At 44.1% G+C, this 17,535-nt stretch overlaps 1 protein-coding gene across 1 annotated transcript in view; it reads left to right on the top strand.

The window, feature by feature from the left end:
• The window catches only part of PTCHD1 (patched domain containing 1), a 30,933-nt gene extending 13,421 nt beyond the window's left edge, over positions 1-17,512 (top strand). Inside the window, exon 4 of the mRNA XM_035333684.1 lies at positions 15,678-17,512. Within this exon, the coding sequence (XP_035189575.1) occupies positions 15,678-17,332 (1,655 nt within the window). The 3' untranslated portion in view covers positions 17,333-17,512. The remainder of the gene's footprint in view (positions 1-15,677) is intronic.
• The last annotated feature ends 23 nt before the right edge of the window (positions 17,513-17,535 follow it).

Genomic DNA, 17,535 nt, shown 5'->3' with positions numbered 1-17,535 from the left:
AAAGCTCTGCGCGCTGTAGGTGTTTAATGCGCCCTCGTTCTCAGCGTTATTCATTTGCGGAGAATAATACATGCATTGATTTGATCACTGCTTTCCCGGCTGAAAATCAGTGCTCAGTAATACTTCAGATTTCAAGTGTAAGAGTGTCTCCACTGACTTAGTCACATTGTGTAGTGATACGACACGTTTTGGCACAGCTATTTTCATATCAAGAGCCAGGTTCCCATTCCATGCCCGTACTTTGTCTGTGGTATTGTTGCACTTTAATTAAAGACTATGCTTCAGTGCATCACACTACCAGCTAACGTGCAGAATATATTCAGTGACAAAGAGAGTTCAGCTACACTGCATCGGCTGCACCGTGTCACTCTTGTTTTCCGGTGACATCCATGAAAATTAAACTGCCTCGTAATCTAGTGAAGAACAGCACAAGAAGTTCAAGTCAAAGGAAGGCTAGCATTCCGACCCAGCTCTTTGTTTTCTTTTGTGGGTTTTTATGCTTACGCCTGTGTTACAAAAATCTCTTCCTCAAACTAAGTGGTTTATATAAGCACGCAGGGGAGATTTCCAGATGTGTTGCAGAAGAGTAGTCTTAGTAGAAAAACAGTCTAAAGTCCAGCTGTGGACAGGAAAGTACCTGGGGAAAGTGGCTCAGAAATATGAAATATTAGCTCTGTTTAGGAATCAAGGCATCTGCTTCCTGGGACAACCTTCCAAATTGTCAATTCACTAGTAATGGCTATGCTGAGACTTGAAATCCTTAAAGACTTACAGATAACTACAAAGAATTGCACACTTCTATTTTAGTGCTCCTTTAACTACTGAACTGTATACCTCACTCTGCTTCTTTCTTTTATTTTTTTTTTATTTTTTCCTGTTCGTTTTTTACTTGAAGTATTCCACTCTTAAAAGAGTGATTTTCAGGTAACAGCTCAGCTCTCACGGCGAGCAAGCCGGGACAGAGCAGCCATGTTCATGGGAGTCTCCCATATATAAGGGAATATCCCCAGCTGCATTGAGTCTCCCAGGGAGCAGGAGCATCAAGAGGTGAACAGAAGGCACTGAAGATGTTTGGAAGCTTTTTTAGGAGAGCTGCTTTAAACCAGCAAATAGCTGGAACGGCAGGGCTTTTCTTTTTTTATCCTGCAGTGCAACAGCAAGATTCATCGTGCATTTCAAAACGTTTCATTCCTATACATCGCATCGCTTGTAAAGGACAGTTTAGCTCAAGGTAGGTGAAGGCTAGAGACACAAACCACTTTCCCTTACTGCCAGCTGAAAAACTTCCACTTAATTTCAGTGACCATCAGATTAGATCATGGATTAACTGACCTTTAGAAAGCTAAAGGATTGCTGCCTAACAGGGTAGCCCAATAGCTATTACTCATAATCTCTTGCCTAACAGCAAAAATTACGTAGAAAAAATGCTTACACTGGACATATTTCAGGCAAGGCCCCTATGCTAGTATAAATCATTAATGAAGTTTCCCCAGTTTATAGCAGCTGAGGATTTTCAGCTCCTCGTCAGTACCACGAAGTGGGGGGGCTCTCCAGACATCGTCTGACCTCTGCCACAGGACAAAGATTACATCTTCCCTGGCAGACCCTTCTCGCCCCACACTTTGTCTCCTCCTTGGGCCGCTTCCTACCGTGGTTCACAGTGCTACCGCTACAGCATACATCATGTCTAACCCGAATTCCCCTTTTGCAGCTCAGCTGCCATTATTCATTCCCTGCATCTGGAAAGCAATTTATTTTCTTTGCGTATTTGGGACCACTTTCACTCATGCAGTCCTCCTCCATTTCATCCCAGGTTTCCTCAGGCTGTTCTTACTGGCCTTGCAGCAATCTTCTTGCTCTTGGCTGCTTGGCACCCGCCGCGGAGCGCAGTGCCTAAAACTGGGCACAGGATTCGGGCTGAGGCTTCAAGCACCAAGTAGAGTAGGAGGATTATTTCACACATCTCGCATATGGCACTCCTGTTCATATATCCCCATATGACACTCATTTCTTTAAGCAGTATGAAATGGTTGACGATTGGTTTGTGGCGTGTGGTAATTCACAGACCATTCGTGTCACTTTCTACCCTGTTTGCACGACCGATTATTCCAACATTTTGAAATTTACCCTTTTCCTTGCTGAATCAACAGCACTTCTATGTCACACCATTCCCCTGATCATTAAGTTCATCCTGATACCATCACCATCCTTCCAAAACACATTAACTGAAGCCGGTCAGCAACGTTTTGCCATTGCCTATTTTTTCATATTTTCAGGAATTACTTTCTGAATAGCTTAAGTAGTTTGTCCGGTCACAAGCCTGTACTAATAATTTAGGCAATATGTCTGCAAAATACTCAGTTCAGTGTGATCGGTACTACTAAATTTTATCCATCTTGTACAGCCCTTCAGCACCAGCCATTTCCAAAAACAAGCAATCCATAGTGAAGGGTGCCAGCCTCTGCATGTGTGGCCTCCTTAGCTTTTGCACCACTGGGACAATTACAAGCAATTAAATTAGCACGGCTTACCAAGCGGCGCTCCCAAGCTCAGAGTGAGTGCAGACACGAACATCTTTTGCCTACCCCACCTGTTAAATATGACATACTAGCTTAAACCTCTCGTGCTTTGGGTTTAATCACCTTCGTGGCGAGTTTCTCCTAATTTCTTCTCCTCTTTAATTAAGGCAGGTTGCCGTAGCTCAGCTTATGAAAGGTAACTCATTAAGTTGCAGGAGCTCAGTACTGGTGCCTGCATGCATGTGCCCAGCAGGTGCCTCTGCAGGGGTGATGTTTGTGCTGCAGCAGGTTTCCAGCTCCACAGAGGCCAGCGGGCAGAGGGCACGCTGCCTGCCGCCTCCCTCTTCTCCGGGGACATCTCCTGAAGTCCAGCGGGGAACCTCTCGTCACAAGCCCTGGGTTTATACAGGTGCCTCTAGTGTGAGAGTGAAGCCCGCAGCCTGTGAAACTTGGCAGGCTCCCGCCGTTCATGTGGGCATATTTAGAATTAGCATATGCCTTGGCGGTTCCTTAAAACTATCATCATCTGCATTTAGCAGCGTGTAAACGAGTCATTTAAGGGCAGGGGTACTCACACGCCGAGTTAACGCTCAATTCTTTGCTGCATTAAGTCTATCCATTTTTGACCCTAAGAATTATGTATAAAAAAAAAAAAAAAAAAATTATAATTCAGCTGAATTTAAAATAGCTGAGTTATCATGTCAGCTGAAAAGCAGAATCAAAATCCTGATTTCCTATTGCCTGCTCCACTGAAATCTACAGATGTTTGGTCTGGCACAGATGCTAATGTATTCATCCTAAGTTTCCCTTATGCATTAAATGCTGTTTAACTGCCAATCCTTTAAAAATATCAGTTTCCTCAAAAAAAAAAAAAAAAAAAAAAAAGTGTAACAAAAAAAGCCACCGAACAACCAGCAGTGCTGGCCGAACAAGGTTTTGGGGTGACTTTTTCACCTCCTGCAGGCGGGGTGCAGCATCCGACGTAGGTGCTGAGGAGCAAATCCCAGCGCTGCCCTCTGTCCCTAGGAGAGAGCTCGCAATCTGTTCCCTGTCCCTTCAGACGCTCCTGCAGGTCGCTGGGGGAGACGCGGCTCTTGCCGGCTGCCAAGTCGGTGGCAGGGACGGGCTCTGTAGAGTGACGGTGGCTGCCAGGCGCTGCCAGATACGGGCAGAGACGCGGGGCCAGCTCCGTACTCTTATATTTAGCCCGGGGTCCAAAAGCGCGCTGCTGGTTACGCTGGCACAGGAAACGCAGTTAGCAGCTAGGAGAGCAGCTTGAGCTTGCAGCTTGCTGTAAACTGAAAGAAGGGTAGCGAGCCTGGTGCGAAACCCGACAAAATAGGGACGGATGCTTACCGCGTCCCTTGTCCCACGCTGCCATGTCACAGCACCCGCGGCAGCTCTTGCAGCGTGGCAGCAGTGCCTCGGTATTCGGTGGGAGGGTGCCCAGGGGCAGGAGGAAGAGGCCAGCGGTGCCTGATGCTTTGGGAGGTACCCGATAGTTCCCTGCGCTTGATGATGGGAGCGACACAGAGTGCTAGGGAGGTGCGAGGACTGCGGGGTTAGAACCATGAGGGCAGCAAGCTGCTGAACCAAGCAGCCAACAGCCAGTGTGGAGACCCCAGGGGGATGAGGGTGCTGTGGTGCTCAGGACAGCAGGGCTCAATCCCCCCCCCGCGCAGCTTGTAAAGTGCCAGCCCCACTCCTTCAGATTTAGGGAAGAACGTGCTAGTAGGGAATTGAGACGTGTGCCAGATTGGAAGCCCTAAAAGCATTCATTATCTCCCCTATCAAGCACCCAAGTGTTTGCTATATTCAATAAAACCAAAGTGTCAACATCGGTTACATATAGAGGGTTACAAAGAGAAAGAAACAGCTCCTGCACAGGTCTCCCAGGTGCCCTTCAGTCCACACGTAAAGGTAACAGACACACAGATGTTTGACTTTGTATAGCACTTCTCCACCAATTTTTCTGTTGTCAGCTAATAAAAATGTGAAGTGTACCGAGCCTCTCTTGTCTTTATTCCCTACACTGAGCTCTCTCACTCCCCTTGTCAGCCTGCCTTTCCTTCCCTGCCTGCTGGGAGAGACGTGTTCCTCAGCTAGGAGCATCACCCTGCGCTGCCCGCCAGTCCCTTTCTCCTCCTGTTTGGCCCATTGCATTTTTGGGCAGCCCCCTCCAGTAAATCTCTCCCATCTTCCTGTTCCAGGCATGGCATCTCCTCCCTCATCCCTGCACAGCTCTGAGGGTGTTTTTGGTCCCCCCAAGCTTCATCTTTTCCACCTCAGCCACAGCTGTGCCCTTTGCCCTGACCATTTTCCTGATATTCTTCAGTAGCATCCTTGGCTCTCGAACAGTTCCCCAGGAGTGCCCTGGAAGTGTATTGTTGTGGTGTGGTTTGTTTTGTTTGTTGTTTTCACTCCATCTGCTCAGCTTTCCCAATTCAATCCTGCACAGCTCAATTTTACAACTAATCAATTTGTGTTTTCTTCCTTTTATTCCCCTTGTATAAATAAATAACAGAATTATCTGGTTTTATCTACTCTGAGTAGATTCCCAGGCATGCAGTTTTCCTAGCTGTTCCTTTCTCCTCTCCTTTGGCTCTCCTCTCCTTGGTCCCCGCCTCACTTCTCTAAGCAGTCACACATCTCCTGCAGACCCTCAGACACCACCTGCCGTTTCTGTCCCTGGAGGGGAAGAGCAGAAGTAGGCCACCAGGTCACCCTGCTCCTCAGCCTACCACAGCCCTGACACCAAAGTCACCACTTTCCGCCCGAGGTGAGCTGATCAACCACCTCCTCCACCTGCCGGTCTCCCTCGCCCCAGTTCTCCTCCTGACAGATCTGTCACCCCAAATCCACCGAGGAACCCAATCACCAAGCACAGGAAGGAAATAGGCTTAAGATACACCTGGTGGCATGGTGTCTTAGACACCAATACTTAGACGCCAATACTTTCCCCTGCGGTGCAAGAACTGCATTGAAGCCAGCAAAGCCCTGGTGGCACAACCCCCTGCATCCATGTTCCCCCCTCACCACCACAAACCCCAGTGACGTTCTCACACATGTACGTGCTCCTTGGCTTCAGGAGAGTATCGGTGACTCAGGAAAAGAGGAACTGTATTTAGAAGTCAGTCCAGAGAACAGTTTAATGCTGAAACCATGCTCTGTGCAAGCGTGGAATGAGATCAGGTGTTTCCTATGGACTGGTGGTGCTCCAACATGCATTTCTTTCATATGGGAAGTGTGTTACAGGGGATGCAGTGCACTTCATGAGCATTTATTTAGGCAGAAAGTAGCAGAAAGATGTTATACTTTTACTGTCCAACTTCTTTCAACTGGAGAGAAGTCAGTGTTTGTTTAATGGAAGGGCCTGTCAGTCAGAGATACTGTGAATTTGCCTGGCTTTGACATCCTGAGACCTTCACTGCTTCAAGTAGTGAAGTCCCTCAAGAGCACCTTCCTCATATATGAAAATATATTTGAAGTTCCCCGGTTATAAAAGTAAAAAATAACCTTTTACTATAAAAGTTTGTGGTATATTTTTCATACCAGACTCAGCTAGTCCACGGAGCCCTGGGAAAGAAGAGGAGGAGCTGATATGATTTTTTATTGTAGGCCTTTGTTGTGAGAGAGGTGGTGCCCATTTAGTGCCTCTCGTTAACACTCCCAGGTAGGCGATAGCCAAGAAGCAAATGTGGCAGTGGGCTGCCAGTCTTGGGTGGTGAGACCTCTGCATGCTGGAGCAGGACCCTGGTGGAAATGGATTAAGTTAAATCGGAATGAGTTCTATCTGGGTGCTTGGTGGAAGGTCCAGGCTGAGTTCTAAACTTGTAATTGTTTCTCTTTCTGACCCCCCACCCTCCCCCCTGCTTTTTTCTTTTTTGATCACTAAAAATAATACTTCATATGTGCTCTAACTGAAGTTTTGCAAGTTTTTGAGCATTGAGTTTCACATGTGGTTGATCTGCATCTTATGAGTAAGAGTAATGGCAAACATTGCCTTAAGAGGAGAATTTCAGACTATGCCTGAGTTTTGGTTTCAGCTTTCTCATCAGAAAAGGGAAATTTGAATTGCAGTCAACTAATCCAAATTCCACTGGGCTAAGTTCCACTAGGAAAAATCTCCTAGAAGAAAATGATATGCTGCTTTGTGGGCTTAGAAATGTAAAACGGATTTAAAATCTGATTTTGCCCCACATACACTGACTGCATCTTTCTCTGCCTTCAGCGGCTGCTAGGTATGGCGTGTCACTTGGCTATTCTGTAACGCAGGAAGTGTAAACCTTTCACAGATTGCAGGTAGCTTCCATTTACCTTTAAGTAATTGTTTTGTGCTTATTTTTTTATACAATGCACGTGAAATCTGTCAAAAATTCACTTCATGGGGAAAATCAGGGTGCAGTTTTGCCTGCTGATATGACTCCAAGCATGTCAGACGCGAGACGAGCCCAGTAATACGTAACACTTAACTCCACATCTGGCAACCCCCTTGGCCAGCGAGGGTCGAGGTCTATGCGTCTTGGGGAAGCCCATCTCACCAGCCACATCTGACCTTTCTTTGCTACCCCAGTGCCAGATTTCCCCCTTCCAAGCAGCCGCCCCGGTGCAGAGGGTGGTCCTGGCATCCCGTGCATGCCCCGGGGTGCTGTGCCCTCCTCCCTGTGCCGTCCTCCGCCCAGCCAAATGAAGCACTTCGTAGACGAGCGTGCCTCACAGACGTAAATATTCCAACAGCTAACATCAGATTTCACTGACACTCAGCTCCTTCCATCGTGCTGAGTGAAATATGACTTTTAACTTTTGCCAGGTCTTTTAGGAAAACGCAGGAAAGCAAGTCACACGTCTAAACAGACTTGACAGCCTGTTATTTAAACGCCAAAACAAGCCTTTACCCTTTCTTAAGTGGAATTAAATATTCACTTTATATCTAAAAGTAGATTTGAACCATAACTTGCTTTGCTTATCTTTCTCAAAATAAAAAAGCCACTCAAGTTTTCTCTCAAATGTATTTCTGTTTCTAAAAAGTGCTTATCTGACATTCTTGCTACAACTGTAAAAAAAAACAAACACTCAAATATTACACTCTTTCAAAACTAAAAAAAAGGATGATCCAAGCAAAAAAACAGCACTTTCCCAAAGCCTAAATCAGTATTTTTAACTCTATTGAAATCAATGGTACGATTCAAGATTAACCATGTACTTTCTGAATTACCCATATAATCATTATAATAAGAGATCATTGACTGAATTTGGTGGGGTTTAAAAAATTAATTTGAAAATGCAATATTAAGTGAGAAGATTGCATTTTATAATGCATAGCTTTAAAATGCACACACTCCAAAAATAAAAAGTGGCTAATGATCTTACTGCCATTGCTGATTAGGGATCATGGCAAGAAGAGAACTATGAATACTGAGGCATTGTTTAGTTCTAGTCATTAAAAATTCTTTTGCTCTTTGTTTATCTTCCCCTTAATAGGTAGAAAAATGACAGGAGCAACTACATTTGTCTTGTGGGTATGTGTGTTTCTTCAGAGCTAAGGACTTCTATCTAGAATGATTTTAGTTCCCCTTGTATTATATAGAGCATGCTCTTAAAATTAGCTTGTGAATTGCACTGGTTTCTAAAACGTGCCCGTCATTGCATGTTTGCCGTGATGAAAGATGGTGGCGGGGAGTTTATAAGTGGGACACGTCATGTACCCCAGGGATCACTGGTCCTGAGTATTTACAGTGAGACAGAGAGCGTGAGGGTACTTTCTTTCCATCAGGGTATCCTTTGTGCAAATGTGCACATAGTGAGAAAGCGTGATTCAGAAAGGGTGAAGCCTGACCAAAACAGGCTGTTTCACAAAAGAGCAGAGAGAGCTAATCCTATGCTGCATTTCCAAGAGTTATGTTTAGAAACAGAGAGAAGGTGGGATATTATGTCAGACATTCGCTGCCAGAAAGCTGGGATCAGAACAAAGGTGGGGCCTCAGATCTGTGTGGGTGTCATGAGCGAGCTAGCCCCTTTTACGCTGTGCTTGGAGGCACTGCGCGAGACCCAGACGAGGCAGAACCCTTGTGCTGGGCTGCAAGACGCACACTGCTCTACTGCCTACGCATCGAGCAAGCTGAGCGCAGGCTTAGCAGCCCAGAGAGTCTTTCTGCAGGATCTAAAACTAAAAATAACGCTGTGGTCTCCAAGCATAAAGTGCTGAGCACCAGCTGAAGATTTCATCTCTGTGTGCAGCAGCCCGTGCTGCATGGTGTGCAGGGACATCTCTGCATTGCTGTGCTCCCGTGGGCACAGCCACCCACGGCTGTGAAACACAGCAGATACTTCCAGCTTAGTGTTAAACATTTCTCTTTGTTTCCTGCCATGTAGATGCAGCACGGAGCAGAATGGATAGGCAATCTCTCAGGGGTCTGAAGCAGGTTTTTGTCTGCTGTGCATACACCAAGATGCTCATGTTTGTGGTCCCGGTAGTAAGCCGAGGGATACATGGACATGCCTGGGGCTTTCTGGCTGGGATGGCTGGTACTGCTGTAAGCGTGGCTGGGGAGATCAGCCCCAGCAGCTGAGGGGGAATGGCTAATATGCAGGTGTAAAGTGATCCCAGAGATCGGTCTGCTGGTATCACACCTAAATGCCCAGCAGACTGACATATCTCATCTCGGAAAGTATGCTACTCTTTTGGGGAAGACCCCAAATCAGGTGTTAACATCTGCAGGCGTAGCACAACTTATTAATATAGGTGTAAAAAGCAGTAGTTGTTAAGAAAATAATCGCAAATACAAGTGTCCTGAGACACACACTGCGTGCAGCCAGGATCCCCATACAGTGTGTTAGTATCCTACGGGATATCACTGGCCTATAGGATGTTACTCTACACTGAAGTGGGCCCCCAGAAATATGCAGGCAAGCAAAGGACAAGCAAGTGGGACATGCAGGGTGTTTTCTTTGCTCAGCAGGACTGCTATGGACAGCCGTGTCTGCGTGCTTCAGGATGCCCAGATGCGCAATGTGCCATTCAGGCAAAGCACAGCACAGGGGCCACCAAGTTAGGCCTTGGTTGGAATAACTCCCGTTTGTTGCAGCAGCATGCTGACAGTTCAGCTGGTCAGCTCAGCCCGTGGCACCAAACTGTGATAAACTTGGTGAGACCTGTAGTGCGAATTGATCTTGTTTCCGATTCTGTTTGCATGCTGAAGGGTCTGGATTTGGTGGTTATTTCAGTGGTATGAAGCCAGATGTTTGCTTCAGCTGGATGCAAATGCTCTTGGTCTGCCTGCAGATTCAGCGGCACTCGGAAGCTGCTGCGTGTTCCCAGCTAACATGGTGCCTGCCAGGAGAGGCCGCGTGAGGCAGGTCACCCATCTACTCAGCAACTGGTTGGTCGCAGCTCCTGTGACACAGGGAGTCCGGATTAGCAGTTTCACCTGGCTTTTCGTAAAACGGGAGCTGATGAGCACGCTGGTCTAGCTGGAAAAAAATAAGTCAGCAGAGGGAAATTGTCTCAGCCTCTTTGTTGACATTACTGTGGAAAGCAATCACATAGCTGGGCGGTGTGCATTGTTATTTTTAATACTGTCAGCTAGGAAAATTCATTGCACCTTCATTATATCATATGTTATTACAGATATCATTTTGGAAAGGGCAATTCCTGCAGTATGATGCTGATCTCCTGTCTACTAATTTTGCACAAGTGCAGTTCCTGAGAGCTTGGCTATGCCGGATGTAAGCCAGGATATGAATTTATAGCATCCTAGGTATTCCATGTTAATTCACCCAGTGTTTGTCTCTGTGGGTGATATTTCACTCCACTTTGAATGTGAATTGAGTTGTCCTTCACGGGTTTCCTTGTGCTTTCTTTCCACAAAGAAAGCTGGTGTAAAATAGCTCGTGCTCTGTAAATTCACACACTTCCTCACCGCACACAATATTCCTCTTGCAGACAAGTGCTCCCATTCACTGGGGTGATTTCAGACTTAAATCAACCTAAGTGAGACCTCAGTCATCCAGCTGAACCGACTGTGTTGCAAGGATGGAGCCATTACAATACGGGCAAAAGCCTTAAATCAAAATCCAGACTTAACCCCAGCAACACCCCTGCTTCCACGTCAGGCTTTCCTGATCCAGTTCACGAGGACACAGCCATGCATCCTACCATGACTCCTTCCCATTTTCAGCCTGCCTTTCATGCCATCAGTGTCAGGAAAACAGCTCAGATTAAAAAAAAAAAAAAAAAAAAAAAAGTTGTGGATGTTTCTAATCCTGATCGTCCCTTTAGTAGGGACATTGCAGAAGCAGGTGACTTGGTAGCAGTGACTTGGGGTGGTAAGGAGCAGAAGAACCTGGGCAGGGGGAAGCATTAGGAGGACAGGTTGCCTGCACCAGTGCTGCGTGAGTCTGAATTTGGCAGATAGTGGGCAACATCTGTACTGGTGCAGCATGCAGCCCGACCAAGGCAGAGATCAATCAGTATTCGTGCTTTGTGTGCAAGTGCCTTAAAATGAGATGAATGAAATTAATTGCCCATGGAACGCCACCTTCCAAAGGAAGCGTGGAAGAATGCAACTTCAGAGCCTTTAAGGGAGATGCTGTCTGGGGAGGTTTTGCTCAAGTATCAAACACACGCAAGCACAGGCACACAACCTTCCAAAGAGCAAGAACAAATGATGAGACCCACAGTGAGCTGTGATTCTGTTCCTTTTTGGCTGCGTAAAGCTGCAAGGAAAGGAACCCGAACTTCATTCTCGGTCATTCCCCTTACTTTCTCTTACTGAAAAAGTCTATTTGAATACACAGCCTTCCTCTGACTGTGATAAGATCAAAACCCCCAAACCTCACTTACAGTGCAAAACTGAACATGTCCTTGAAACAGAAGGAAAGCTAGCAGCAGCCTGGGTTTCAGGGAAGCAATTAAGGCAAGCAAACAGAGCTGGGCTGTGGCTGCAGTGGTGGGGAAGTGGCTTCACTGCTCTGCCACAGGCTCTGGGATGCTGTAAATCCCATCTCCCCTCGATGCTTTGGTATAGCCAGTCAGCAGGCAGGAACTGAGCCAGCCTCAAGCCCCAGCTGCTGATGCCACTTGCTTGAACAACCACTTAGCAGGTGAAAGGATGCATCTCTTTTTTCAATATTTTAAAATGGTACTAAAAGGAATGGTCACAGCGCCTGCACATAAGTACTGTTTAAAATTAGATAAGCAATGATAACACTAAGCAACATAAATTTTTGCCTTAGCTTTCACAACTCCCTATGTGTTTTTTTTTCTCTTATGCATGCTCTCCATTGATTTTGCAGAGCATGTGTAATTGCAAGACTTGATCCTGAAGGAGGCTAATGAAACTTTTTATAGCACTTTCAGGTTACTCATAAAAGCACAATATTTAAGCTAGGAATCATTTATTGTTTTTATTACCGGTATTGTTATTAGTTTCTAAAATTAAAGATAGCCTACTTCAGCATGTGCAATAATTAAGCTCCTCCAAAATAACAGATAACGATAGCTATGCTCTGTGTTTTCTTTGTCTGCAAAAGCCAGAATTTCTATCCTCAGTCATTCAAGACACGTGGCGGGGGTATCTTCTACAATGCAAAATAGTAAAAAATACCAGTTAAAAATAATAATAATTTGGTCCCCCTCTTCTCCAATACCCTTCTCACATTCCCCTAACATTTTCATTTGACCATTCAGAACCTCTTTTAATTTAAAAATAAATAAATTAAAAATAAATAAATAAATAAATACAGTCTTTCCTTGTACTCCTTGTTCTCAGTGCATAGTTGTACAGCCTGACTGTAGGGGACGACGAGTGAATCATAATAGCAAATGTCAACAGGAAAAGATCTCCAATAGCCCATTAGCTGTTTGAGTTCATATTTGTTATTTACTGAGTGATGGTGAATAATGAACAAATTGCTGTAAATCATTACAGATTTGTGGCTAAGTCGCTAGTAAAAAGGGAAAATTGGTTAAAGTAATTACATAATTTATTTGCAAGGAAAAAATTGCCTTGTTCTTGTTAATATTATATAGGTTAGACACAGCACTAGCAAGAGGAATAAAAGTAATTGGTGCAAATCAGTTAAGGACACACACAAAAAAAAAAAAATAGAAAAGGAAATGACAAGAGAGTGAAAGAAATTCTTGCAAAATGCCTCAATGGACCTATCTGCCCTCATCTCTGTGACTGAGACCTGTACAAGCATCGGCAAGTTAGACAAGGCTGGAGATAGGCACCCCAACTGTGCTTGTAATCAGTAGCTAGAGGAGTAAATTAAGTTAGGTAAATCCCCTTCTAGCTAAACAAGGCTAATCTTTGAACTGCCGTGCCTAATTCGTGTACAAGTTCAGGTTTCATTTTTTTCTCCTATCACACTGGATTGGGTCAGTAGTGCCGCTGATGCAAAAAGCATGCAAGTGTGCTTGTCATGCAGGCATGCCTTCCTACAGGTAAATTACAATTCTGTAGCTGTTATACACATGGGCAGACAAGCCAGAGATTGTACAATCGAAGGAAAATACCAATTCCCAGCACACAGACTGCGTAGGGAGCAACAAAAGGGACCAATCCTAAAATAGAATGGTATCTCACTGTTTTTCCGTTGGCTTTGTGGAGCACATGCGGAGACGCCTCTTTGTGCCTTTGCTTGAAACGTTCTCCAAATCAGATTCCATTTTAGGTTAGTCCCGAAGACGATGTAAGATGAAGTGGTGTCCCAGAGTGTTCTTTGTTTCCTCCTTAAAGAAAACATTGTATCAGGGGTCAGTCTTATCAGACATTATGCAAAATCTTATGACTTAAAAAGTCCTGCTCAGCATCTGATTTAATTAGCTCTCATATTTTTTTTCATTGCGAAGTCAAAGGCTTTCCAAATTAATGCAGCTATCTGAATATTTTTAGGCAGGAGCCTGTTAATGCTGAAATATTGTTTTGCAAAAACATGTTATAACTAAAGCTCATGATGGAAGTAATTTGTAATATTCAATGACCTCATTTTATATTGTTTTGCTCACGAGAAGCTAATGCATATGATGCCATGTGAAACCCTCAGACAAGCCTGTCTGCAGGACTTATGGGAGCCATAAATGGATTAAACCTCTCACTCCCTGCTTTGGCAAGTGATCAGTTACATTTAAATAAAGGTCAGTCTGTCTTTACAAAGAACACACTGGAAGCAAGCTTAATAGCTTTCCCTTCTGAGCCTAGAACATAACTATTTGAAGTATAATTAACAGCGGGGTGCCAGTCACTGATTGTGTTTTTTGCTTCGTTTTACATCTGGGGAGTTCCAGTATTCCCCATTAGTTTTAAGAGGGGTCACAGTGCTAGTTATCAAATTGACAGTCTTGACCTGGCCCTGTAAAACATTGTCTGGGACAACCCACATGAATGCCAAATGCCATACCAAGACAAGAACCATGACACTGCTACAAATTGGACACTCGTGTTCTGTGCCATGACTCCAAATAACAGCGCAGGTATGACATCTGCCAGGCATGAGGGCACAGACTTGCTAATTCTAAATACTAGGTGACCCTGATAAGTAAGTACACCAGCTGCCTTATTATCTCATCTTACGAGGTCTGTATTTTGAATTCCTTATAAAATACCCAATTCCTTTTCTTTTCAGCATTGACAGAGTGACCATGCCTGCCATCTGTTAAAATGTAGGTAGGATATTCTTTGCAAGAAGGGTGGAGTGAATTGGAGACAAAAGGTACTGACCACAGAAGGGTTACTTTGTCAAGTGAATTAAACATTTAGCCCATGTGAGGAACTTAAGAGTAAATAAGATATGTTCTTGAGAATACTTCGTTTATTTGGGGGGTTCTTGATCTGTATTTGTAGCCCTTGTGGCAAAAGTGATAATCATCTATCATGAAGAGAACACAGCTGATAGAGCAATTTTGGTAGTCTGCAGACAGCCTGAAATCCTAATGTTGATCTGTGAATTACCTTGCCCTGGCTGACTGGAGCACCAACTTCAGCAGTCCAGTGACCGCACTTCAGTGTCATCGTCAAGTAATTCCACTCCGATCATTTCATCTAATGTTATCAGGGAGTGGGTAAGAGCAAAACACCATGGACTGGCTTTTGAGAATTTCTGAAGATAATGCAAGAGCAGACAGGAGAGGTAAGGAGGGGAGGACCGGAGAAACAGCAAAAGAATAAGGAGGAAGAGAAATTAAAAGGCAGAGAAGAGGATGGGATTAGATAGAAAGGATCTATTAAGTAAAGATGAACATGATGTGAAGTATCACAAAAAAAAAAAAAATCAAAGCCTTACATTCTGGTTGTGATACAAAGACTGTATTTTTCCTTTCACCTCTGTGTAGAAGTTCAACCTACTTTAATCTCATCTACTCTTATCTGATACCTTGCCTGATGACTGTATTCCCAGCTCAGGTCCACTAAGAATGAGCAGAGGTCTGTTAATTAAATAAAGAGTTAATTAAATAAATTACAAAATATAGGAACCGCCAAGAGAAATAGAGCTGCATTTGGTTTTATGTACCCTTAGACATGCTCAAGTAAGAAAATCATCAATGCCTTAAGCAGTTTCATATCTGTTCTGCCATTCTGCGTCTCTAAAAGCTATTTGTGCTTTTTTGTTTGTTTCATTTCTAGGATTTCTTTTCCCTGAAAAAAAAATGCATAGGAAGTGCAGAAGTCAGTGACTGATTTACTTGACAGTGTTCAGCTTACATGAAGGTTTCATTCTTTTGCAGTCTTTCTACAAAACAGCCAACTAAAGCTCTGCTTCCAACATAAGCACTTCAAGGTCATATTTCTTTGTTTCCACCACAGGTCAGATCCCATCACCAGGAAAAACTAATTTCAAAGCATCTTCAATCACAGGCACTCCAAGATATTGAAATGAAACAGCCCGCCAGAGAAAATACTTTTTCTTTAACCCATCAACCCTGCGTCAGTGAAGCAGAACTCTCCTCCAGCTCTGGCACTAAGGTTTGCTAGTCAGGTAGCAAATGCGCTTCAGTGGCTTAGACCTCCGTAATATTTTCTCTCTCCTGCAGGACATTCACTTCAAGAGCTGTTAAAAGACAGATGCATCTCCTTTGAGCCTTTTAGCATGTCCATGTTACATTATTCCACGTGTTGATTTGAGTACTTTAAACACTTGCTTTGTTCTCTGTTGTAGGTCATGGGTTATATGGGACATTTGAAATGTTGTCCTCCTGGAGAAAAACTAGAGAAGACCAACATGTTAAAGAGAGGACTGCAGCCGTATTTGCAGACTCCATGCTCTCGTTTTCTCTCACCACTGCCATGTACCTGGTCACTTTTGGAATAGGTGCCAGCCCCTTCACTAACATTGAAGCAGCCAGGATTTTCTGCTGCAATTCCTGTATTGCAATTTTCTTCAACTACCTCTATGTACTCTCCTTTTATGGTTCCAGCCTGGTGTTTACTGGCTACATAGAAAACAACTACCAGCATAGTATCTTCTGTAGAAAGGTACCAAAGCCAGAGGTATTGCAAGAGAAGCCTGCATGGTATAGGTTTCTTCTGACAGCCAGATTCAGCGAGGACACGACGGATTCAGAGGAAACGAACACCTACGAGAGTCATCTTTTGGTGTGGTTCCTTAAACGTTATTATTGTGACTGGATAACAAACACTTATGTCAAGCCTTTTGTAGTTCTCTTTTACCTTGTTTATATTTCCTTTGCCTTAATGGGCTACCTGCAGGTCAGTGAAGGGTCAGACCTGAGCAACATCGTAGCGACCGCCACACGGACCATTGAGTATACTACTGCCCAGCAGAAGTATTTCAGCAACTACAGCCCAGTGATTGGGTTCTACATCTACGAGTCAATAGAGTACTGGAACACCAGTGTCCAGGAGGACGTGCTGGAGTATACCAAGGGCTTTGTGAGGATATCTTGGTTTGAGAGCTACTTAAATTACCTTAGGAAACTCAACATATCTACTGGATTGCCCAAGAAAAATTTCACTGATATGTTGAGGAACTCCTTCTTGAAGGCCCCTCAATTTGCCCATTTTTCAGAGGATATCATCTTTTCCAAGAAATACAACAATGAAGTCGATGTTGTGGCCTCCAGGATGTTCTTGGTGGCCAAGACAATGGAAACCAAGAGAGAAGAACTTTACGACCTCCTGGAGACCCTGAGGAAGCTCTCTCTCACCTCCAAGGTGAAATTCATCGTTTTCAATCCATCATTTGTGTACATGGATCGTTATGCCTCTTCAGTGGGAGCCCCCTTACAAAACTCCTGCATTAGTGCTTTATTTCTGCTCTTCTTCTCTGCATTCCTGGTGGCAGACTCTCTGATCAATGTCTGGCTCACTCTAACTGTTGCCTCAGTTGAGTTCGGAGTTATAGGTTTTATGACCTTGTGGAAAGTGGAACTAGATTGTATTTCTGTGTTGTGCTTAATTTACGGAATTAATTACACAATTGACAACTGTGCTCCACTGTTATCAACCTTTGTCCTGGGCAAAGAGTTCACAAGAACTAAATGGGTGAAAAATGCCCTGGAAGTGCATGGGGTAGCTATTTTGCAGAGCTACCTCTGCTATATTGTTGGTCTGATTCCTCTTGCAGCTGTGCCTTCAAATCTGACCCGTACACTGTTCAGGTGCTTGTTTTTAATAGCATTAGTCACCTTCTTTCACTGCTTTGCCATTTTACCTGTGATATTGACTTTCCTGCCACCGTCCAAGAAGAAGAGGAAAGAGAAGAAGAATCCTGAAAACCGTGAGGAAATAGAGTGTGTAGAAATGGTGGATATGGATAGCACCCGAGTGGTTGACCAAATTACAACAGTCTAACTTGTTTGTTTGTTGCTTTTTTACACTAGGTCTTACTTAGAAAAAAAAAAAAAAAAAAAAAAGTAAAAAAAAAAAAAGAAACCAGTGCTGACTCAGTATCTGGGGAAAGAAAGGGGTTTGGAGGTTTCTACTCCCCTCTCTAAGCTAAATCCAGGAATATTCAAAACAATGGGAGAAATTAAAAAAAAAAAAAAAAAAAAAAA

Source organism: Oxyura jamaicensis, chromosome 1 (genome assembly GCF_011077185.1).
Source record: "Oxyura jamaicensis isolate SHBP4307 breed ruddy duck chromosome 1, BPBGC_Ojam_1.0, whole genome shotgun sequence".
Classification (NCBI taxonomy): Eukaryota; Metazoa; Chordata; class Aves; order Anseriformes; family Anatidae; genus Oxyura; species Oxyura jamaicensis.
Note: the sequence above shows the minus strand (reverse complement) of the source record. Positions and strands in the feature narration are given on the sequence as shown.